We start from the raw sequence: 24,230 nt of genomic DNA, 5'->3' as shown, positions 1-24,230 counted from the left end.
GAGAGGAATCAAGGTGATAGATTACGTCTACTTATGTGGTCAACTTGGCTAAATGGAGACTTGTGACCCTGTTAGTCCTGCCCAACTCATGAGCCTCAGATATGACATAGCATGGAGTACTTGGCACTTAATTCCCAGCAAGAGCTTATCTGCATACTGTTACTTCTATGTTTTCCTGAACATATCAGAGCTATCGGGAATCCTGCCTCAATGTTTTTCCTTTTTTTTTTTTTTTTTTCCCTTTAAAAAATGAGTAATTGATTATACCCTGTTGTTTTAGTTGTTCCTGGTTGGAGTAATATTACGGATGGTGTAGAGAAAGCATTTGAAACTACCAATCTGTGGCATCTTTAGTATTTTATCAGTGGTGTTAATGAAATGGTTTCAGCTGCAAGCTCACAGTTTATAAGGCCCAGCTATCATTCAGGGACTGTTTATTGGAATATGTAGCTTTAACACAACATTTATGGGGTTTCTTTGTTGACTTTATGCATTTTCCAGCTTCTTTAGCAATCACAGTTGAATGCCTAAACATAACCTTTAGCCTGATGTAATTGTGGTGAAAATATGGAAGTTAAATATGCCCTGAAAGTCGGGGAGAGTAGATTTGCATCGATTGCTCTCCATCCATCTAGACGCATGTTTACTACTCTGTCCATTTTTCTGTATTTGTAATAAATCATCTTTTTTTTAAAATAGTCGTAGTTCGTCTCCTTTTTTTTTTTTTTTGTCAGTAACTAAACACGTTCCGGAGAAACAACAAAGATCAAGGTCAGGTCCAAGCGCCGCATCTGCGCTTCTGTCCTCTCACAGAACCTCCTTCTGATCAGTGTTAATTTAATATTATTACTTTTTTTTTTTTTAATATGACATAATCAAAACCCTAAAACTCATGCGGTTAAAAGTGAAGCCTATGCAGAAGTGCATAAAACTACAGCTCCCCCTTCATCCACTAGGGGCTGCAAAACAGAGCAAATCCCCATAGACTCTCCATGTTAAAAAGGCCAACTTGATCGCAGAAATAAACATGTTAACAGCCTGGTTCAAAAGTCCATTTTTGGATTAATAGGTCAGGTTTGCCTTCATGACAACTGTGGGAAGAGCGATTTTTTTTCTTTCTTTTTTTTCTTCTAACTCACCTGTTTAAAAGTAATTTAATCTCAAAATTTCGGCATATTTAGGGGCGTGTCTTTTTGATTGACAGGTACCCAAGCTCCCGCTTCAAGTCAGAAGAACGCAGAACAACTGGTTTTTAGCCGGTTATCAAAGTGACTTAGCTTTAGCCCGCTAACCTTTGTTAACTGGTTAGCTCCTGTTATCTCTGGGTTAGCTCGGAGTTTGCTTGATGTAAATCATTCACCATGAGCCCCCCTCTCAGCTCCACCTCTTTGCCCATATTTGTATTTTCCGGGTGAGATGACACGCATGCCTCTGTCAAGATGGTGATGTAGGAACAGCCCACCGAGCTTCATGTCAGCTCTTCAGAAAGCTATGGGCGACGCCACGGAAGCTACGTCCATCTTTTTATATACAGTCTATGGTTTTGACACCGGTTGGTGGTTGTAGTTGCCAACACATGCACACATTCTGTCATGCTCTTGGCATGTCTACAGTTGTTAATATTGTTCTCAACATCTTCCTCTGTGTCTTTGTCATTGGGTGCTTTTCATTTGATAGTGTCTGTGTTGTTTTCTTCCTGTTCCTTTTACTTGTTGTATGTCAGCTATACAACTCAAAACTGTCCAGAACACAGTGGTATTGCTCCATTTTCTGTGTCAAAGGAATAGTGAAACTCCTTGAAAGCAGATCAAATTATTCCATCTGCATATCTGTCTTCTGTGGTGAGCATAAATGGGTCTTAAGATGATACATTCAGACATTTTTTATTAAGTCATTGTATTTCTTATACAACATGCTTTTCTTTTAATGGGAAATTTTAAAGTAACAGCAGGGTTTCTGTCCTCTGTGGCTGAAGTTCTCACAACTAAAGATTCTTATCTAGACTTTACACCAACTTTTCTGATGGTTCATTTTCAAGTAGTTACAACTGCCATGCAAACAAGCCTCAGTCTTTACATTAACATTACAGTGTGAGACATGCTGCTCCTCATGATTCACATTGTTAGCTTAGTGATGGGAACAGGGTTATGAGTGTCTCACTTGTGTTCAACCAAATTTAGCTCCATTTCTTTAATTAAAGCAGCGCTTTTCCTTTAAAATACTTTGAATAATACTTTGTTTGCTAAACTCTGATATTGGCCCTTTGCCTGCAATATGAATATTAGGCTTAAAAGCCTATCACTTAAACCTGCCTTAAGCAACTGCACGGTTTGATTAAAAAATAAAAGTCTTATATCTTATATGCAACCATGTTTATGTATTTTGAAATATATATTAATCTTTTTTATGCATGTGTATATATGAAGAAGCTGCTTAGCTGTGTTATATTAGAGAAAGTGAGGCCATTGTGATCCTTATGTATAAGCCAAATCATTGTTGAAAATTTGCAGAGCTTTAAGCCCAACCTCCTGGTAGATTTACTAATGATATTAAAATGATAAAATATTATTTAATTTCTCACCAGTGGTTTTCAGTTTCATAACATCTAGTGTAATTGATGTTTTTGAGCTGCATCACATTGGTAGCTTGAGGCTGAGTCTGTGTAAATCTGAACACTGATCAAATTTCAACCTTGTGAGAACATCTCCTGAACACAGGGCTTAATGGAAGTCGCTTTTTCTCTTCTTCCTTTTCTCAGTGCACTCCATAATTTAAATCTTTAATACACATCCTTTTCCCTTTCCACTCTCCTCTGGCGTGTCCTCTTTAGCCCTTCCCCCTTTGGCCCTTAACTCTGCCATTTCATTGTACGGCAACATTGTCTTCTGCCTCCATGATGCAGCCTTACTTCTGACTGTGTTGCCCAAGAAAGCGTGCCTGCAGATACAATAGTGTGGATTGTCTCAAATTGTCAAGACAGCAGGGGTCAGAGCGCCACTGACTTGGCTTCCAGTGAAAGCATTGCATGAGAGCATTTTCCCCAGTGCTGAACACATGTATTTTATATTAAATGATTAAAAAGAAATGAGAAAGGGATACATTTATCTGGACAGACTTTTCAGCCTAAAACACGTCCCTTTCCAACCACTTTTTCTCTTGCTTGTTTTTTTTTTTTTCCTCCACCAGTAATGTGTAGACTGAGCACCAGCTTTTACTCACGTTCACTGGCAAAAGATTATAATGCATATTGTGCTCTTCTCTTGTGATGACTGTGCTTTGAATGCCCTCTAGATTTGGGCCAAGCTTTGATGAGTCAGTCTGCCTGTGAACTCTTGCACAACCTCATCTGTCACGGACATCATTACGAGGAAAATCCTAGAGGCTAAAGTGGAGACAGGTGTCTGTACGCGTATAGACACGTATGTGTTTGTATCTCTGGATGTCAAAGAGGGAAAGAAGCTAATTTAGCTATTAAACCCCCCCCCCCCAAAAAAAAAACAACAAAAAAAAACAAAAACAACTCAAACTTGCAGCTGTACTTTGCCATTCTCAACCCTTGTTTATTTCTATCACATTAATTTTCTTTTATTGAAAGACTGTTTATTTCTCTCCATCTGTTTAAGTTGTTGTTTTAAAAATAAATTAGCTTCTATTCAGGCGGTAGTAATGCTGAGGTGTGATCATTAGGAAAGAAAGGTACAAAGGTCTTTGGACTGCTATTATATTACAGAGCAGGCTTGACAATGGCTGACTGTAGCAGCAAAAACTGAACTGTAGTGGATTTAATTTTTAAAGAAAGTTTAACGTGTTCTCTCACGTGTTAAGAAACCAATTGGAAGTTCCAGAAATTCTGGTTGCATGAGTCTCTTTTTTGTGATTGGAGGGAATGTGCTGTTTTTCTTTTTCTCCCAGTTAGCTGCATGTGCTATTGCAGATTGTGAGTTATGACTTGTTCCTCACAAACGTCAGCACTTCATTTTGTTGCTGTAGCCAGTGGATGCTGAAAAACACAAGCTGCAGGTCACTTTTCAAAACTCCACATTCCTGTGCTTTTTAGAGATAATCAGGTGTATCTTTGTGATTTTACACATATATTTAACTTTTCCACATTTTACAAAAACCTTAAGATTTATTTTATACTTCCATATAGCCCACAATAGAAAAAATGCATAGTCATCAGTGTTACCACCACACCCAATGTCTTTTCATGAGCTGTCCACATTGCCAAGTTGATCTCTCCACATTCTCCAGAAGTTTTACTCGAAAGATTTGATGAGGGTGTGGTTTGTGTGTATGCTGTACAGCAGACAACATTGTTTGCTTTATGAATAAAATTATATTGACTTGTACAAGTATGCTGTTGTTGCTTTGAGTTAAGGTAATGTGCAGGTACTCATGGTGTATTGGTTTTGTAGTCACCTTTCCTTTTATAGTACTGAACAGAAAGTAAATCCACTCCTGGCTGACCTGCAAATTGAAGTGTAATTTATTTTTGCTACTGATGAAGTTCCAGTGAAAATAGTCTTACAACCCTCTATTTTAGTAGCCAGCACAACTGAACGAAGCTGGTTTTTCATGACTTGTCATATATGCTTATGTAATTGTGGTTAATCTGTACAAGGTGGCAATATTTTTAGAAAGAAAAGCACTGCAGAAAAATAGAAGTAGCAATGAAATGACTTTTGCTTAATTTTTTTAATTTTTTTATTTTACGCTGGTGTGCTTCAGTGATGATGCAGTGGAAAGAGCACAGCTCACACACATGGTTATTTTTTAAAATATATATCTGCAATCTAACCTCAGAAATGGTTATTTGTCTTATGTAGCCTTTCCCACTTCTACATGTTCTGCTTACACAAATAGTTTTCTTTTAAACTGTAGACGAAATACATATTTACTGAAGAGATCATGTCAACGTTTGTGCCAAACCAGTTCTTCTATTTCTAAATTTCAAGGTGAGACTATACAAAAACTTACATTGTGCGTTTCTGTCTCCAGAGGGAATCCCTCAAGTGTACTACTTTGGCCCTTGTGGGAAATACAACGCCATGGTGCTGGAGCTCCTTGGGCCGAGTCTAGAGGACCTGTTTGATCTCTGTGACCGCACCTTTTCCCTCAAAACCGTCCTCATGATAGCCATACAGCTGGTAAGACCTTGTAAAGATTATCTAAACCCAGCCCCGATCTCTGGATTGATAAAGCCTCAAAATGGTATTTCTGTGGGTTTTTCTCAGGGTATTTGGCTCCAGCACAACTGTCCAGAGGTTGCTGGTGTATAAATTTGAGAGGTAGAAGAGGGATTTAATTCTAGAGTAATACTTGAATATCAAATTACCTTATGTATAAAATAAACAGAGCTTCCATTTTATTACTATAGAGCCTAAACTATTCATGAGTAACAATGTGGATAAATCTTTTGAAAACACTGCAGCAATAGTAGTAGTAGTAGTAGTAGTAGAGTTATGAGTTCCAACGTGTAGTCCACTCATTCATCCTTTACTAAATTGTAAAATGTACATTTTGTTAATCAGTTATAAAGCACTAGGATATTAGAAGATGATTAAATATTTAGGATATTTCTTCAGCCATAACATGACAGAAGCAAGCAGAAAACTTGGAGAAAATACAGAAAAAAAATAAATACAAAAAATACTAATATCAGTCTTATCCCGTACAAATGATTGCATTTAGATGAATTGCAGTTAGGTCAAGGTCAACCCTGAACATTGGGTGTATTTAAAAAAAAAAAAAAAAAAAGTTCACAAAAAATATTGTGAATTTGAGGCAATAATTGCACTACAACTGTTCTTCCTAGAACTGCATGGCTTTGATTTGTGGCTTTGCTAAAGGAAAGCTCAACAGCTCTGCATGTGTTGAGACTCCTGTTCTTTTGAAAAGACAGTCAAGCAAATGATAACTGAATTAAAATTTTATATATTTAAGTACTAACGATGCTTTATTACCTGCTTGTCTAGATAACGCGGATGGAGTACGTTCACACCAAGAGTCTGATCTATAGAGACGTAAAACCTGAGAACTTTCTTGTTGGACGACCTGGAAGCAAGAGGCAGCACACCATCCACATCATTGACTTTGGTCTGGCCAAAGAATACATAGACCCCGAGACCAAAAAACACATCCCCTACCGGGAGCACAAGAGTCTGACTGGAACGGCACGCTACATGAGCATTAACACACACTTGGGAAAGGGTAAGTCTTTATTACTGGGCTGTAGTTTCATAAACTGGCTTACACACAATTCATAAATGAAATAAAAATATGCAATAATTAATAAATAGATAAATTATCAGGATTTTTCTGGAACATATACTTTTATTTTAAGTCTATTTCAAGCATCAGTAGGACTGAGTGTTTTGAATTAAACACAGTCTATTTTATTCTTTCCTTTTCTATTCTATTCTACAGTCATTTAGCAAACACGTTTATCCAAAGCGACTTACATATGATTGCAAACAACACAAGCACAAAATCAAACAGTAGAGGACATAGTAGGAAGGTGCTAGTGGCTGTCCAGTTGGACGCAGGTCCTTACATGAAGTGCTACAGGGTTTTTTTTTTTTTCTTTCTCCCCTTCCAACCCCATAATATCACCTATGTTAAAATACAAAGGTTTTATGGCTAAATTATAAGTTAAATATATGTAAAAACCCTGGAATAATGGTTGAATTTTGTCACCCTTTTTTGTTTCCTCTTACAAGTTTGATATTTGGACACAATATTGAAGAAATAATCTTTCCAGCTCTAAATAACTAACTTTTTTTCTTTACCAGAGCAAAGCAGAAGGGATGATTTGGAGGCGCTGGGTCACATGTTTATGTACTTCCTCAGAGGCAGCCTGCCCTGGCAGGGCCTAAAGGTACTGTACTGTATATTAAATGACATAACTCTCTTCTTCATGTATGCTAATATACAATAAATATTCTTAATGCTTTGCATTCCTTCTGTTTTTCTCTTTTATGTCTTTTTGTCCTCATGACTTTGTGGAGAGAGTCAGTTATTTACAGCAGGTTCTTTGCATACTGCTGACATTTCAGTGTCTCCCCATTGATTTGTCTGCTTTGTTATTTGGAGTCGGGACTGAGAGGCTCTTTCTGTTGCAGAGACTGTTTTTTAATTTTATTTTTAAAGAAAAGGCAGCAAGTCTCCAGCAACAAAGTTTTCAAAATGAGTTTTTCTGCAGTTGAAGATTTATTTCGGTCCCATTCATATCATAGTTGCTTAAAAGCAACCTGCCTTATGTCATCAATTTGTCTGCATTACACAAGGTTTACATAATCTCAGGTGTTTTGCAAAGTACTGTGGAATTAATTTCCAACCATGAAGCACCTCCTTTTTGTGATGACAAAGTGTACAGTCACTTACCTCAATCACCCAACTCTCAAAGTGGGTTTCATTATAAATCCACATAGACATTTGTTTACTCTGACATCTCAAAACCCCTCAAAATATAATGACAAATGTTGTTAAATGATGTGACACAGAGTATTCTCAATTTTCCAGCCCTTCCATACCCCATCTCATTTTCTTTTGCTACACAACATATGGTACATAAATTAAACTTCCACACTTAATTTGTTCTGTAGTTATTGAGAGAAAGAGCCTGAAGCTGTAAGACACATTCTTGGATAGCAGGTTAAAGCAGGCAGTAGTGATGCACAGCTTTCTGAAAGCATCAGTATCAAAGGTGTACGTAGAGCAGTCCAGAAAGAAAAGATATTTCATCTGAACATTTGCTGTGTGGGTGGAAGCTCTTGGTAGATGAATGTGAGGGATGTAGCGTGGGGGATGTCGGATGGCTCAGGCCAAAACAAGCCCTCACCAACACACAACACCGCAAGAGCTCCCATCAAAATACTATGAAATCATACAATGACAACTTATATGCAGTATATTGCACTTGTTTGGAATTTAACTGTATGAAAAATAATTGGTTTAATTAATTGAGTATCATGATTGGATTATTGATGAGGGAAGAAGTTTGGTTCTATCATTAGTTACATCCTGGTTAAAAATTGGAAAGAATAGATTCAGTGTAAATGTTAGTTTAACACATAATCTGTTGAACAGCTGGAAACTGTCCGTTGTGATGGCTTTAGGTATAGATAGTTTCCATTTAGATGTTCTGTTATGACCTGTAGATAGACACAGGTCCCAAAGCATACCATCCTTTCTGTACCTCACTCAAAGGGTCAAATCAGAATTCCTGGTGTCCCCAATTGCTCAATCTGTGACAATGCAGTGACATCTCCCAGTGATGGGCTGGATCTTTTCAACTGATTTTATTGGATTTTAAATAGATTTTTGTTACAAATTTTTTGTTTTTACATTGCAAAATAGTCTCACCTTCACTGCCACAAGCTGGATCACAAGTGATCTAGTGATGCATTGATCATGTTCAAATCTAAACTGCAATGTCAGATTTCACAAGGCTCCAGTGCGATACGCGTCAAAAGAATGACTCAGGAGCTCAGTGAATTAGCATCTGTCTGCAACTCAACTGCCCAAGATAAAATGCATTTAAATATCGCATCGATTAATTTCCAATGTTTACAGCTATGTTTTACTCAAATTTAGTCTATAATAAACACGTTATTGCAAATTTCTTTTCTTCAAGGCCGACACATTAAAAGAGAGGTATCAAAAGATTGGAGACACCAAACGAGCAACGCCGATTGAAGTCCTTTGTGAAAACTTCCCTGGTCAGTAATAGCAACTAGTTTCCTTTGTTATCGAATTATTTAACTTTTTTTCTTACAATATATGTTAGTTTGTTTTCATTTGACAGTTTGTTCTCTTTTGTTACAGAAGAGATGGCCACCTACCTGCGTTATGTGAGGAGGCTGGACTTCTTTGAGAAGCCAGACTATGACTACTTGAGGAAGCTGTTTACTGATCTGTTTGACAGGAATGGCTATGTCTTTGACTATGAATACGACTGGGTCGGCAAATCACTTGTAAGTGCTTTTTATTAAACCACTCGTCCTCCTGTTTCTGCAGTTCCTCCAACATAAGCTGCTTGCACTGTTAACTCTCAATCTACAGCTGCTTTATTCCTCATAGTTTTTATCATTGCCTCAGAAGTATTTATTTTATTAAACCATTTTGTGATGTGATATTATTTTAAAGTAGGGCTTTTCAAAGTAAGGTTTCCCTTCAGATAGTTTAAAAAACGTTTACTGCGTACTTACCTTTTCACTTTGTTTGCTGAATTCCTGAATCCCCCATCGAAGCATGATTAGTGGTTTAATTCACATTTAGTAAGTAAGCGAGAATTACCACATGTTGCTGTTTGGCTTGTCTAGACTCCACTAAGACATGAGTGATTTGTGTTAAGTAGGGGTGGGCGATTATTGCACCAAAAAATGAGGTTACAATTTGATAAAATATTTGTAACTATATCCCAGGCAATATTGATGACTTATCCCACCATTTGGCATGCAAGTGGCAAAGCACACCCTGGACAGGTCACCAGTCTTTTGCAGGTCCAGTGCAGTAGAGGTGCCCATTTCAGCACAACACTAAGTCTCCTGTGTCTGCTTTGAAGAGGGGGCTTTCACATCAGTCTCCAGTAACACCAGAAAGAGTCACTAGAGGGGTCTGAAAACTTGTTCAATATTTATGACATAGTCACTATGCTGGCAACAGTGAGCAGCAGCGATGGAGGATCTGCTCCGGTATTTGTCTGAGTTCACCTTCAGAAGTGGCAGTAGCGTACATCTCATTTGGAATGCAAGATAAAATAGCAGCAAGTAGCAGGACAAAATTCTTTTTATAACAACTCTTCTGTCCCTTTCCATCAGCTATCAATTACTTGCTCAGCTAAGCTCGCCTGTGCTACAGAGGTTGAGTTGAGGTGCAGGTAGCTTATGTCCATGCACCGGGAATGTCACATGTTGTGATATTTCATTTTGTACATGTGTCAAAAAATCTACCAGCATCATCATGAATGATACAATATGCCTCACCTCTAGTCCTGAGGTAATTATTTTATTACTTTATAAAAACATTGGACCCTCGGGGGGAAATGTATGCCAGCTGTTTCATGACATAATAAATATTAGTTTGTCTCTTTCTGATAAAATACATTTCATCTCCATTCACTGAATCTTGCTTTGTGAAGCTTAAAGGGGTGCTATGATGGTATTTCAAGTTTTACGATCTTTCTACAGTGTTATAGTGTTGAATCCTCATCAGACATGTGAACGACACTGTTTTTTATCACCTAAACGCATGTTTGAGTTTTAGTTTGAGTTCCAGCATCTCTCTGTTCGGTTTCCATGGCGACGAAAAACGCTTCGTTTTAGAGAGTTTTTTCTACTTGGAAATCCTTGTGACATCCCGAGGGATAAGGTTCGGTGATTGGTTACCTTTTACTGGTTAACAAGGGCATGTACAAATACATCAGGCAGGTGGAAAACGTCGGATAAAGTTATTTCCAACGATGGCTGGTGAGTTTACCAAAGAGAGACATCCTGCTGCATTCGTTGCTGTGGGTTGCTGTTTTCCACTTCGTTTTCAGGGTCTGATTCAGGTTCCAACATGTAGGGCTGTATATGTGTTGACATTGTATTTTGTTTTTTTTATTGAGTTCATATGAGCCTAATCCTTCTGTTTGAGATGACGGCGAAAGGAGGTGCGGTGCGCTCTTAATGTGGAAGAGTCTCATTCCACTCGTTTTGCCCACAGGCTGATCTGACAGCCTACGGAGAGGGTCGGTCTGAAGTAAATAAAGCGATTTGTGGCAATAACTCGGTCAATCCCAGCCCTTCTGGTCTCAGAAATAAAAATAAATTAGCCTGAAATGCTCATAATAGTTCCACTTTAAAGAAAACCGATAAAGAGAGGAAACAGTCTTATTTCCAGTTTAATGGGTTTTTTCTGTCAATGTTTCTCACAGCCCACACCAATAGGCCCCATCCCTAACGACACCCCTCTGCCGCCCAGCAGTAGAGACAAAGCACAACAGCCGACCAAAAACCAGGTAAATTAAACAACTTGAAAAACCAGCAAACACCACTATCAGTCAATCTACTTTACTCAGCTTACCTTGCCATTCAGGTTCCTCCACATAGCTCTATTCTACAAGCAACATCCTGGACAAAATGACTGCCATTTCCTGTTCCCGTCAATTCTGATGGGTCGGGCATGATGTCAGCTCTCCCTTTAAGTTTTAAACAAATCTTTTGCTATCAGGGGGAAAATAACTGAAATGTGAGGGACGTTGCTCTGCACCAGCTGTGAAAGGAAGCAACATTTATGCCTTCAATTAATTTCTTCACACCTTGCCACTCTAAGCACCGGTCATTGCATGCATGAGTTGAAAATGCTAATTGCATTGTTCATACCAGTAATGACAAGTTGTATGCTTAGTGTGTGACAAAGTGAACATTTTTTGTTAATAGCATGCTGTCTGAATCTTGTTTGTTTTATTTGTTTTAAAGGAGCAGAATCATATAGCTTTATTATGTGAAAAAAAATCCATAAAATATGACCAATAAGCATAAATTGATGGCGCAGATTATGTTGTTGTACTTGATGAGTCTGACTCATTGTTTCTCGTAAAGACATAGAGGGTGGCCATTTGATTTTATGACTGACTTATTACACTGGACTCTAGCCTCCTTTTACAGCTCGTCATTTGATGTGATTGGCTTGGTAACAACTTGCCAACCTTTGAGGACGTGCTAAGAACCGCCTCCTATACTATGTACATTGCTCACAACTGATAGCATGGTTAAAGCAGTCAGCAATGCAAATAAAAATGTTTCTGTTGTCAGAAGTAGGATATTTCTGGGTGAGAATAAGTATTCTCTTAAAACCAGGGGAAAAAACGTAATGGTCCTGTAGATACAAAGTCTTAAAATAATTTCCAAACACTTGACATAACATGAAGTTTTTTTTAATGTTGTATTGAGTATTCAGTGCTAGCTGAGATGTTCAAGGCTGTTTTCTTTTACTCCTGCATGACTTTATTAGTGTGTTGATCTGTGCTTTACATAAATTTTTGCTTTCCTCTCCTCCTCTATTAACATAGTTTGTCTTAATAAGCCTGCTTCTGCTTGGAAGATGTCTTCTATAATTTTTTTATTTGTTTTTTTTTTTTTTTTTTTTTTTCAATCACTCCCCCTTCTCCTTATCACCCTTCCCTCCACACGTCTTCCCTCACCCCCTTCATTTACACTATCTCACCCCTCACCTTACCCGCAACCCCCTACCCCCTATTCTCACCACATCACCACTACCTGCCCTTTTTGCTCTTTGCATCAAGTCGCCTGAGCCCAAAGGAAGTGAGTCTCAGCCCACCCCTGTGACCAATAAGGAGACTTTGGGGTCGCACCTAACAGCTGAGCGGCTGGGGGGCTCTGTTCAGGTACCGCTGCTGCTACTGCTGCTGCTCTGATGGCTTGTGCATGAATTCACCTAGTTTTGTATCCGACTCCCACCCTTCCCTTTGACACCTCGCTGCCTGCCTGTCCGATGCTCTGTCGCGTCTTTTCTTTGTGTTTGTTTCAGACTCTTCAAACGCTTGCGTCTCATTGCTTTGTTTGTTGCTCTCACTGCTGGATTAAGCTTGTCTGCTTTTAGCCTGCCTGAAATAAAGGCTGTGCAAATATGACATAAGGAACTATGTAAACCTCATAGAGTAGATGTTCACATACTGCTTAGATTTGTTTGTTTTCTTTCTTTTTTATTTATTGAGACAGTGAATTAGCCATATCTATCTGAACCATAAACGTGTAATTTTACTCCATATCAGAGGTCCTGTCGTGTTTCGGGTTTCTGCAGTACATTAGGCACCTATGGACCACCTAGTGTTGGCTAATAGACTTGCAGATTTTAAACGGCAGATTCACATCGCTGTTGCAGTTTGTATTCACAAAACGCTAAAAAGTTTGACTTGTTCCTCTCTTGTTCATACTGTTCATCAGGAGATCCTTTTCTAATGGCATTTATCTAATATTCTGCTTTCTTAGTCTTTAACAAAACATTTTTATTAGACATTTCATCATGTTCTTTGAAGAGATGTTATTGCAAATATGTTGTTTAACTAAACATCTGTAACATTGAGAAAGATACTCATACTTGGAGGGATGAACAGGATGAATCACTGCAGCAAGAAAAACTTCTTTCAGTATCAGTTTGAGGTCCACCTTTTGTAAATTGAATAAGATAATAGGTGGAACTGTCCTTTAAAATGTTATGACATTGCTTTAGTCTGCTCAGTCCAGGTTACATGCTTAACTGCTCTCCCTGTCTGTGAGAGCTCATCCCCAGAGCTAATCAGAGTTGCATATTTTCATGTAAATGTCCACCTCCACCTTTCAGTTTTCGGTGCAGAGTGCTAGTGTTTGAGCAGACTGTGGCATCTTTCTCTAATGTTGCAGGTGATGAGCTCAACGAATGGCGAGCTGAATACAGATGATCCCACGGCTGGACACTCCAACGCACCTATCACTGCTCCCACTGAGGTTGAAGTGGCTGACGAAACCAAGTAAGGAAGTAAAATAAAAATCCATATGCAGGAGAAACATCTGGTCGTCATTTTCATTTCTGCACGTTGCTGGATAAAATTTCAGTTAATAAAATCTTGGAGCAGTTTTTGTTGTATCTCATGTAATTAAGCTTGTTTATTTGGGTAACTTTTTAGACCAAGTTCAGGTAGGAACATGCATAAAGCTGCCAGTCAGCAACCATGAAAACATTATAAATAGCAGCTGTTGAAGCAACTTGCTGGTGGAGAAGGTTACAGCCAGGTGGTCACAGTTGGCTGAAATTTAAGCTCACTGTTTTCATCAGAACCTTTACAGAAGTTGATGAAATCAGGTCACAGATAAGTTACTGTCATTGCAGCACTTGAGGAGTCAGATTTATGCCATTAACAGGATATTGGAAGTATCATTTGCTCGCTGTAATTGTGAGGCGGTTTATACTTTGAACAGTTATGTAATTAAGCAAGCCTGTCAGTCTTGCTTTCTTTAGTATTTTTTCTTTGTCTACTTTTTATGTTTCAGATCAGGCTTTGCTGTTTACACGACTCAGCACCTGTTCTTTAAAAAAAAAAGAAAAAAAGAAAAAGTAAAAAGTCTAGAAAATTATGTCTACAATCCCCCATCCCGACTATAAGCGGTGTTATATCCGTGTGTTGATGCACATTTGTTGACGCTAAGCTCTGTCTATTGACATTCAGATAAATTAAGTTTGAGAATATCAACTCTAATAATTAAAGAGACATTATGTAACATTTTTTGTTGTTAACTGGCCAAAATTGATTTCTGTATTTACATGTGTGTCACCTTTGGAGTATTATGACCTCGGCTAGAAACCCGACACATTCTCATAAAACTAAATATTTTAGATTTGTTTCTACATTCTGCGGGTAAGCCAGCAGGACGCCATGACAGTCTGCAATCTTGAAATTATACAGCCTCTAGGAAGGGACAAACGGCCCCAACGGCAGAATAAATAATCACCATTTCTTGGTATAAAGCTCCAGATGTGTTCCACTTGTTTAGTTAATCCAAAAACTGCATTTTAAACTAAAATTTTTTTTTTCTTCCAGTAAAATTATTTGCCGTTTTAAAATGTCAACTTAATTATTAAGTTTGAGTTTCTGCAGATTGTTTTAGCTCTGTATTAGTATCTTTTGGATCACTATCTTAAAATAACAATTTGCTTAGTATAATTGTTATTTTTCTGCAGGTGCTGTTGTTTCTTCAAAAGGAGAAAGAGGAAAGCCCTCCAGAGGCACAAGTGAAAGAAGAAAAGAGAGAGAACTTGAAACATTGTGGTCACTGTCGAGTTTTAAATGGAAGCAACTACACAAACCCCTTGTCCCTTATCTCTTACCAGCTTCCCCCTCACTTCTGTATCCTCTCACCTTCCTCCCCCGTCACCATGTCCCCCCTCTTCGCGCTCTCTTTCTCGTTCTCAGTGCTCCCCGGCTACAGCCGAGTTGAAGGAATGTTGCAGTCCTACTGACTCCACAAAACTCTTGATTCCTCTTTTGATGGAAAAAATAAACATACCTGCATTACAACAGGGGGGCTTGAGAAGTTTAAAGAATAAAAAAAAAATACTTAAAAAAAAAAAAAAAAAAAAGCTGTAATAATGAAACTCGAATACCATGGTGTGAACATGAAAAAAAGATGCTGTTTGAAGCAGTTGTTGTATTCTAGATTCCATACAGAGCGTGTATTGTTCCAGGGGAAACCATTGAAATGGTTCGAGTGAAAGAAATCTGCTCCTTTAGGAAATTAATTTTTTTTCTTTGGTGTGTGTTTTGGGATCAAAGTAAAGAGGAAAAGGTGAACCATGCTGATGTTAAAGGAGAGGCGCAGGAAGCATTTCATCTAGAAAACTGAATTTGGAAGATTTCCCCCCCCCTTTTTTTTTTCTCCTTTTGTAAGTGAATCCTCAGTTTTTGAAGTCAAAATCCTGCATTGAAAACTTATTTTTATGTTCTAGTGTTCTGGAGTTAAGTTTTTTCCTCACTTTGGCTTTCTTTTCGTCTGTCAACGTGGTCTTTGTAGCACAGTCACTGGCCTCAGGTACTGTGGAGGAATGAGAGAAACAGATATTAAGCTCTCTTATTATTATTATTATTATTATTATTATTGCACTTTTGGGAAAAAACAAAAGCATTACAATGGAAAACTTTAGGTTTGAAATAACAGTTAGGAAAACAACTTAATAAAGACTGATCTAGGAAGAGTCTTTTACAATGCTTATATCTGAGTTATGGCTGAAAAATGTTGTCTATCTACATGGGAAAATAAGAGATATCTTTTGATTTTTATTTCTTGCATCAAAATAATTTACCAGGAAATCATAGTTTGTGCCTTTTTAAGTAAAATGTTTAAAGCTCAAGTGAGTGTCCCGCAATGACATTTTATCTAATCTGACCCAAATGCTCGCTGGATTACTGTGTGAGAGTTTGTGTGTTTGTGAGGTTGCACGCGTGTGCTTCCTAATCCGGAAGTTGTAAGCAAATATGAGTAATGACTGTGAGCACATCCCCCTCTGTCACTTATGCATCTTCCTCCCCCGACTCCCTGCTGCAGTCGGCACATCTATACCTTGTGGCATTTGTTCTGAAGAGAAGTCGGGATCGTCTGCGCTGCCAGCTCAGTCAAAATCTCAAATGTTTGGAGATTTTTCTTTTCATTATTTGGATGTCATCACAAGACTAGCAGCTCATTTGGGGTTCATGTGTTTAAAATGAACATTGAGTCTCTTGTTTTTGATCAGACTGTACAAGAGCGGTGAAAACTATTTTTTTTTCTTGTTTTGAGTTCCTTTGTGCAGACAGATGTAGTTTCATGTTTCCCGTTGATTCTTTTTCTGTTTTTGTTTCCGTCTCTGATGGCATCAAACAGTTGAAAGTGTAATACCGCTGCATTATTTAAAGGCTATCACATTTAAACAGATGTCAGATGCTAATTTATCCTATAAGTCATTGTAGTTGCATAAAATAACCTACATTTCCTATATTGCAACTGGATAGCATCTATATTCACAGTTGTGCTGACCTCTGGATTCCCTCTTTTAACCCCACACTTCCATATTGTAGCAGGTGTCTTGTTAAAGCACTTAACTCAAGCCCAGGCTGACAACTTCCCGGATGTCAACATCTCCTCCTCAGTTTTTATAAAATCCATTCTTTGGTTTTTCCAGAATAATTTTTAGCTGTTAAAATTAAAAGGTTTTCCTCTTTAGACCAATTTAAGCCTGTTTACCCTGATGGTCTTGGACAGATTACTCACCAAGGCAGTGAAGGGTCAGTTGTCTCTAAAACAGAGGATAAAACGGATGTATAAAAGGATGCAGATGACGATGTATTCCAAATTTGTCTGGTTTTCCAGAGCCCATTGTTTCATAATCTGTCCATGATTGTGATTAAATTATTTCTGTAGTTTAACCTTGGATCAACTTAATACACAAGACCATTTTAGCAGTATTTCTCTAAAATATAGGGTAAATAACTACCATGGGAACCGTCATGAACCAGATACGGGCAGCTTAGGTTGAGTTTTTCTCTTGCAAAAGAAGATTTTGCCAGCTGGGTTTGTCACCAGAAGTGTTAAAGCTGAAGGTTTTCTGACTGATTTTTTTTTTTTTTTTTTTTTTTTTTTAGCTGATGGGAGTCTGTGTTAATTTCATTATGATTCACACTAACAGCTGTTGTACACACCAAGACTCACAAATAATTTCTGATCTTGAAACCGCATCTGGCTTGCACAAATGTTTATTTTCATGTCGACTTAAATCTTCATCTTCATACAAATTGATTTTAAGTTCTAAGTAGAAAATGGGTTCCTCTAAGCAGGTTTTGGAGGAGTGAAGTTCTTAAATTAATGTAAAGAACCAAAATAGGAACCATCTGAGTATAAAGGAAAAAAAAGTGTATTTCAGGAGTTTTAAATGCCACTTTTTTTCATGACTTAATTTCCACGACATAAAAAGCGTTTACATTGCAGAGCTGTATGTTAGCCGCTATATGATGACTCAAACACACATCCAGATGTTCTAAGGATAACTGGAGACACTGGTGCGCCTTTACGCGTGAAGGCGTCGCTGGATCCAAAACGCTGTTGAGAACAGGGAACACTTGCTGGCGCACCAAACTATTCCACTGAAAACCACACCGATTAAGCTGGCCAGTGTGGGGACCCAGCTTGATATAATGCATTACACTGCGTTTATTATGTGATTTCTAATTGGGGAGATTTTTGGAGATGTTCAGACCAGGGTTGAACTGTGCTTCTGCTCTACGTCTCATGGTGTAACTATTTGCAACATGTATTTGTAAATATGACAACGACAGATCTCTAATTGTGAATAAAGGAAGTTTTATCACAGGAGTCATTCATGGAGCAGTTTGTGCCCGCTGATCCGTTTTTTTTTTTTTCTCCAGTCTGAATGCGGGTCTGTTAAGCAGCCAGCTGCACGCTCTCTTGTACGCATCTTATGTTGTTTACATATTTGCATGTCTACGTCCTATCCTCCCTCCTCTGGTTCAACAGCATCTGTGCAGATGTGCTGCTGCTGATTGGTGAAATAAGGACGGAGCCCGGCCTCTGGGTGATGTGAAGCAGGATGGCAGGCATCCTGAAACCTGACATCTGCTGGGCAAGTATCTGGAGTCATTGTTTGCAGGACGTAGAAGCAATCCTATATCCTATATCATGTTCCCTACTGTTGATAAAGTGCTTTTATTGGGTATAAATTATTGCAATGGTTCATTGACGTTTAGAATTGCGATATTGAAGATCCTTTACTGTTTGCTCACAAAGGAAGTTAAGCATTACCTTCTATGCAATAAGCCATCAAAACCATCAAAATAAACTGTGTATCTTCACAAGTACAAGAGTTGTGTGTGTGTATAGTCTTTAAAAAGGCCAAGACAAGTAAGGTTACTACAGAAGTTCTAGGATCAAGTTACTGTTACCGTGTTAAACAGTAAATTCACCAGCACGTTTCTATAGCCTACTATTCAGTAGTCCATGACGAGGTGTTTTGTTCTGAACCAATAAGCTTCCAGAGACTAGCTTCTCTGATATTTATGGTCTCTAAGCTGGTGGTTCAGTGGAGAGATTAACATAAATACCATCTGCAACTTAGAGTGAGCGATTCTTTTTAATGTTAAGCTCTAATGTCTGAGCCTCTGCAGTTAAACACTGGCTGGTGATATCATTACTGCCCCCTTCCGTGGATGCAATGTCAACCCATTCCATTTTTTTCCCTCCAGGTTTCAGCAAATACACATGGAGAACCTGTTCATCAACAAATAGTCCAATAAGTCAGACAACTTTTTTACCTCTGTCCAAAGGTGTTACCCAAGTCACTTGTGAGCAAACTTTAAAGAAGAATGCAGAAGCTGAGGTCCTGGGGTTCTGTGGAAATCGTATGCAGGGCAAAGTGTCTTGCAGGAATCACTTTTGACTGTCTGAACACCTAAAAGGGTTGGTAAGATACCACCTGTCCTGTCTACAGGTTTACCTAACTACCTTGAAAGTCACATACCTGATGGCTTGCTGATGGATTTAAACTATATCAATCTGCTTTAGTTTTGTTTTAAAAGTACCACTTTCATGTACTCTTGTTTCATTTATCATTGTGACAGACATTGCATCCAATTCTTGGGTTTTGACTGAACTATTGTAAATCTCAGGTTTCCAGTCTTCAACCAAAACTTCCTTCCAGGCTTTTGAGATTTTATGTTTGTGTAAAATATGCAATGCAAGGGGATGATCCAGGTGCAACCATTTATCCCAGTTTATGGGTAGATTAAAAATCCTCTCTGAGATAAATAAAGTATTTTTTCTTTTATTTTCATTTACTTGTTCTTGGTGCCATTTCATTGATCATTCTGATGCTCCATGTTGGCATAAAGAGAGGATCAGTCAGTTTTTGGGGGAGGGTACATGATTCACATCTGTCAAATGACAAAAACTTTCGCAATAGCAAGGGAAGGACAGGTTAAAGCAGTGGTTCCAAAACCTTTTCTGCAAAGCCCCCTTTTCATCAACAACAAAAATGTCAAGCCCCCCTCCCATCACATGAACCAAAGAAACCTACTAAGAATGCGTCAGTAGTTTGAGTGTATTAACTATGGATAAAACCATGTCAGTGTCAGTATTATTATCCATTCTTCTGCTTTAGTGTGAAACGTTCTAAACCAGGAATCTCTGCAAACTTCTTCAGGTGAGTCAAGTTTTCATGGAGAGATGCTGCTTTAGTAAAACAACTCTGCTATATACTGTATGATAGTTGGGTTGTTTTCTTTATATTCAGGATGAAAAATCTCCGAGTGGAGGTGTAACATGTATGCCTTCATACTTCATAATATTAGATTATAATGTTTTGATACATGTAAAAGACTGGTCTCTTCATTACCAATCACTGATTATTACTATTACCTGGTCATGCAGGGGCAGATATGCTCCATCGTATTTTCTTTTTTTAATAACTTGAAGTCTCTCTTGTTGATTTATCATAATTTCCCATCAGTATTATTTTATCCAATGTCAAAACTTCCAAGTTTTATTGAGCCTCCCCTGTGATAACTCTGGGCCCCCCAGTTTGGGGCCCAGAGGGTTAAAGCAACCACTCGTCCACCCTGTGATGGCTTTGTCAAAAAGTCTCTTTTCCCTTCCCACTCAGAGAAATTTCTTTCAGACATTGTGAGAAATTTGAGTGAACAGCTGAAGTGTTTGTGCAAGTTTTTATCTGCTGCTGTTACTTTATAATTATTTGCCCTTCCATTTACAAATGATCTACTATCAATCAATCAGTCAATATTATAAAACCACTTGGCATATGTGATGCAACAATGAGGAAGTTGACAAAGACTCCAAAGATATTGCTACAAAAAGAACTACGCGCATTTAAATTGTTTTTAAATCCCACAATCATTTAAGAATTATTTTATAAGTTGTTGATTTTATGTTTTATGATATACTGTAATATTAAAATCTAATATACTTAAAACCAGTAAAACATTGGTATGATCTTTAGATCTCCAGGCTTTAAGCACAGAGAAACGAGACTGACCTGAAAAACCAAAGATCCAGAGACGCTTCTCTGAACATGAACTTGTGTTCAAACAAAAAGTAATAAAAATACAGAATGAATGTTCACAGAGGGTCTATTCTGTGATTAACCTCATAGGAATTCCAGGTAGACTATCTTCTGTTCTCTAGTGTATGTAATAAATAGTTGTCTCTGTTTTTGGAAAGCAAAGTGGAGCTTTGTTTTCATGGATCATTGAGCCAGACAGATAAAATGTCTAATGGTGTGGAAGTTATTCCCATCTACAGCATTCAGCCCTGCAGGTGGGAGTCTGACTGACACTCTGAGGTCTTAAACTCTGAAATAAAATGTAGAGAAAGCTCTGAAGAAGAAGGCAGGCACAAACCTAGTAGCTTGCCATAAAGCTCATAAATATGTATGAAAGAATTTTCTTTTTTCTATAGCTTTTTCATTTTGTTTAACTTTTGAGAAGGAGAATCTGTGCAAGTTCTAATACCATGCTGCCATCTAGTGGATGATGATGCTAAAACAACAGTTAACTGTTTGGGTGTGAAGAGGAGTGAAACTAACATTAACTACTTTGCAAAGACTAGTTATTCTACAAAAATGGGCCATAAGGGTTATCAATCATGCAGGTTATATGGATCATACAAATAATTTATTTTTTAAAGTACGTCGCCTCAAATTTTGTGACTTGGTTGAGTTTAAAATAGCTCCATTTATGTTCAAAGTAAAACAATGACATGTAATTTACAAAAAGACAGAGTTGCTTTGTACAATCTGAGAGGTAAAGCTATGTTACAGAAACCATACATACGCACCGCCCTAAAAAGCAGATGTGTTTCCATTTATCGAGTAACTTTATGGAATGGACTAAGTGATGATTTCAAATTATGTAACATTATTCAGTTGAAAAAAAATGTACAAGAAATTTTTTGGGATAAATATAAAAAAGAATAAAATTCATGATTTATTTTGCTGCTTTATATTTTGCCATCTGGCTGATGACTTTCAGTATGTAAACTGTGTATATAGTCATATAACTGAAAATTCAAGACTGTAAATCAGGAGTAATATTTAAATAGGCCTTGGGCTTCCTTCTGCTCCTTCTCAAACAAAGTATTATGTTACACAAATGTGCATCCTTGTTTTGTATTGTATATGTGTTTGGGATAATTAAAAAAAAAAAAAAACCATAAAAAAAAAACAAAACACATGACTGGGCATTAAATTTACAACATTCACAAACCAAGCTTGTTGTCAGATATGGATGTCATGGACAAACTTTGAAATTAGTATTTCCACACAAACATTTCTGAATGATGATTTTCTAAAGTCTTGACATTTTGTGCATTAAATCAAAGGTGTTAATGTTTTAGATAGTTTTCATTCATTTATCTTATCAATTTTCAAGTTCATGGAAAAATAAAACAAAAGAAAATATGTGAATCATTCTTATGTCAGCTTTTTGCTTTCCACTGTGAATAAAGCCAGATTCCTCAGTTGACCTGGCGATGATGGTGGCATTGATCCAAACAAGTCCACTTGGAGACTCTGACAGGTTCTGCAAGTGTAAGCATGAGGTAACACTTTGCTGAGTATGATTATACGTAGCATTGCTTAAATTATTAGCCTATGATATTTATTAAACATGAAATATAAAATAATTTTGTCGAGTAAATTATAAAGGATGAGTACAGAGAATGTTAACAATTTACACAGAAAATAAGCTGAACATGTTCATTATTGTAATAAAGTCTTTAAAAACTAATTTTTTTCCTACATTTTAGGAACATGTTTAATAGTTTTGTCTTACACTTGGCTGTTATTTATATTCCTTTTTTGCTAAATCAACAGATCTGATCAAGATTTTGTCTTCTATGTGCCTTTTGATGATGTTTATTTCAAGTTTTATTAATTCCATAAATCATGAAATGACTAAACAATCTGAATCAGATTCTTATTGCCATGGAAACAGGACAATGTCTTGAGGTCAAAGCTTTTTTTTATGGCCTGCTTTGCTTTCATGAAGTTGCCCCATCCTGCAGTTTAAACAGGAGTTTAGCTTCACTGTGAAGCTGCAATTTGTGATGAGTTCTGACTGTGTCAGACTGGCATTACTTCAGCGACTGTCACAGCCTCATTGTTGTGATTTAGAGTAAAGCAGCTTTATTTGTGGAATAAAAAGCAACACTTCTTTGCTTAATACAGATATTGGGGACACTGTTATGTGGAATGAAGGTTAAAGGGTTTTACAGAGGACAGGGTGGCTGGATTTAAAGCCTGACGGTAAAAACAAATAAATCACAAAGCAATTTTTTTGAGAAACTGACATGACCAAAAGAAACGTGAACTAACAGAAGAACATGGCAAATAAAACATTGACTTATGAAATCAGAGGAAAGTCAGTGAGTTAGTATTAGTATTCATTCTACAAAACATTAATTTTCCTCTAACAACTTTAAAAATTGGAATTAAAGTAGATGCTCCTTATATAAAACACTGATGTGATAAAGTTAGTTTTATAGAAATGCATTTTTTAGTTCATCTGTAGATAAAATATGTGTAGGTGTAGCTGTTAGAATGTATCATAGGGAGACTGGGATGGTTGTAACATGGGGAGAATTGAAACAAACAAGAGTCAGATGATCTCACATCAATGCTAAAAACACATGTATGATGATTTTATTTTTAAATAAGATTTTGAGTTACAAAAGTATTTTTCACAAACTCTACACTTTGCATCAGTACTTATGTAACTCAAGATAAATCCATATGACTTGCAGTAGATGAAGCTGTTGTCTTTTAGGCAAAATGTGATGCACCAAAGGACATTTGGAATTGGTCTTAAAGAAGGGCAACTAGGTCAGATCTTTGGCAAATGAACATGGACTTCTCCACATAACACTGAGCACATAACTGCAGAAGCTACGAGACCAGAGATCCAGTGATATTCCCAGTGTAGGCCACTGGAGCAGCAATCAGGTTTTCTCTGAGGCACCAGACAAAATGTTGACTATAAAGACTTGTATTATGGATTGCTTCCACTTGAGATGAGAATTTAACAGGTTAGCCAGAGCAGAATACGAACACAGGTGGCTGACAAAAGATGTTTTGTGTGCATGTACTAAGGTGTTATTTCACTTCTTTTTGGTATGAAAGTTTGCATGTCAACGAGACTCATTTACACACACTTCTGATTTAAACTGAATATTTGAGCTGCGTTCGGTAAAAGAGAGACTTTGCTCTGGATTGTTCTTTTATTATTATAATAAAATAATTTCTGAAGTATGTTGCATGATGTGGCGTGTGTTAATGCTTATTTTATCCAGTTGTCACAACTCTGCAGTATACCATACCCGGTGGTAGGTTGGAACAAAGGACCTCAGTGCATTTCACATCATGTCTGTGATAACATTTCATTTTTTTAAATTTATTTTTGCTTTAAAGACAAATGTGGGTATTTCATATAAAAGTTTGAGAAGTGTAGCTAAAAAAATTCAGTAAGTTACAAGTGTTGAAGCAAAAAAAAAAAAAAAAGAAAAAGAAAAAAATAAAAAATAAAAGATCCTACTACCCCTGGTCTCCATATGTCCAGATGTCTGTGAGCTTCAGAAAAATAAAATATAGCCTATGTCACTTTATCTTTTTCTAAAATAAGTTTATTTATTCATTTT

General features: G+C 37.4%; 1 protein-coding gene across 2 annotated transcripts in view; it reads left to right on the top strand.

The window, feature by feature from the left end:
- csnk1g2b (casein kinase 1, gamma 2b) overlaps nucleotides 1–18,235 on the top strand; it is a 41,334-nt gene extending 23,099 nt beyond the window's left edge. For both annotated transcript variants that reach the window (XM_079244948.1, XM_079244949.1), the window contains exons 4-11: nucleotides 4,999–5,147; nucleotides 5,976–6,210; nucleotides 6,792–6,877; nucleotides 8,636–8,720; nucleotides 8,827–8,975; nucleotides 10,919–11,002; nucleotides 13,407–13,513; nucleotides 14,722–18,235. In XM_079244948.1, coding sequence (XP_079101074.1) covers nucleotides 4,999–5,147; nucleotides 5,976–6,210; nucleotides 6,792–6,877; nucleotides 8,636–8,720; nucleotides 8,827–8,975; nucleotides 10,919–11,002; nucleotides 13,407–13,513; nucleotides 14,722–14,776 — 950 coding nt within the window. In that variant the 3' untranslated portion in view covers nucleotides 14,777–18,235. The remainder of the gene's footprint in view (nucleotides 1–4,998; nucleotides 5,148–5,975; nucleotides 6,211–6,791; nucleotides 6,878–8,635; nucleotides 8,721–8,826; nucleotides 8,976–10,918; nucleotides 11,003–13,406; nucleotides 13,514–14,721) is intronic.
- Nucleotides 18,236–24,230: the final 5,995 nt, after the last annotated feature.

This window comes from Telmatherina bonti (genome assembly GCF_933228915.1).
Source record: "Telmatherina bonti genome assembly, chromosome: 8".
Taxonomy (NCBI): domain Eukaryota; kingdom Metazoa; phylum Chordata; class Actinopteri; order Atheriniformes; family Telmatherinidae; genus Telmatherina; species Telmatherina bonti.
The sequence above is the reverse complement of the archived record's forward strand: the minus strand, read 5'-3'. Positions and strand labels throughout refer to the sequence as shown.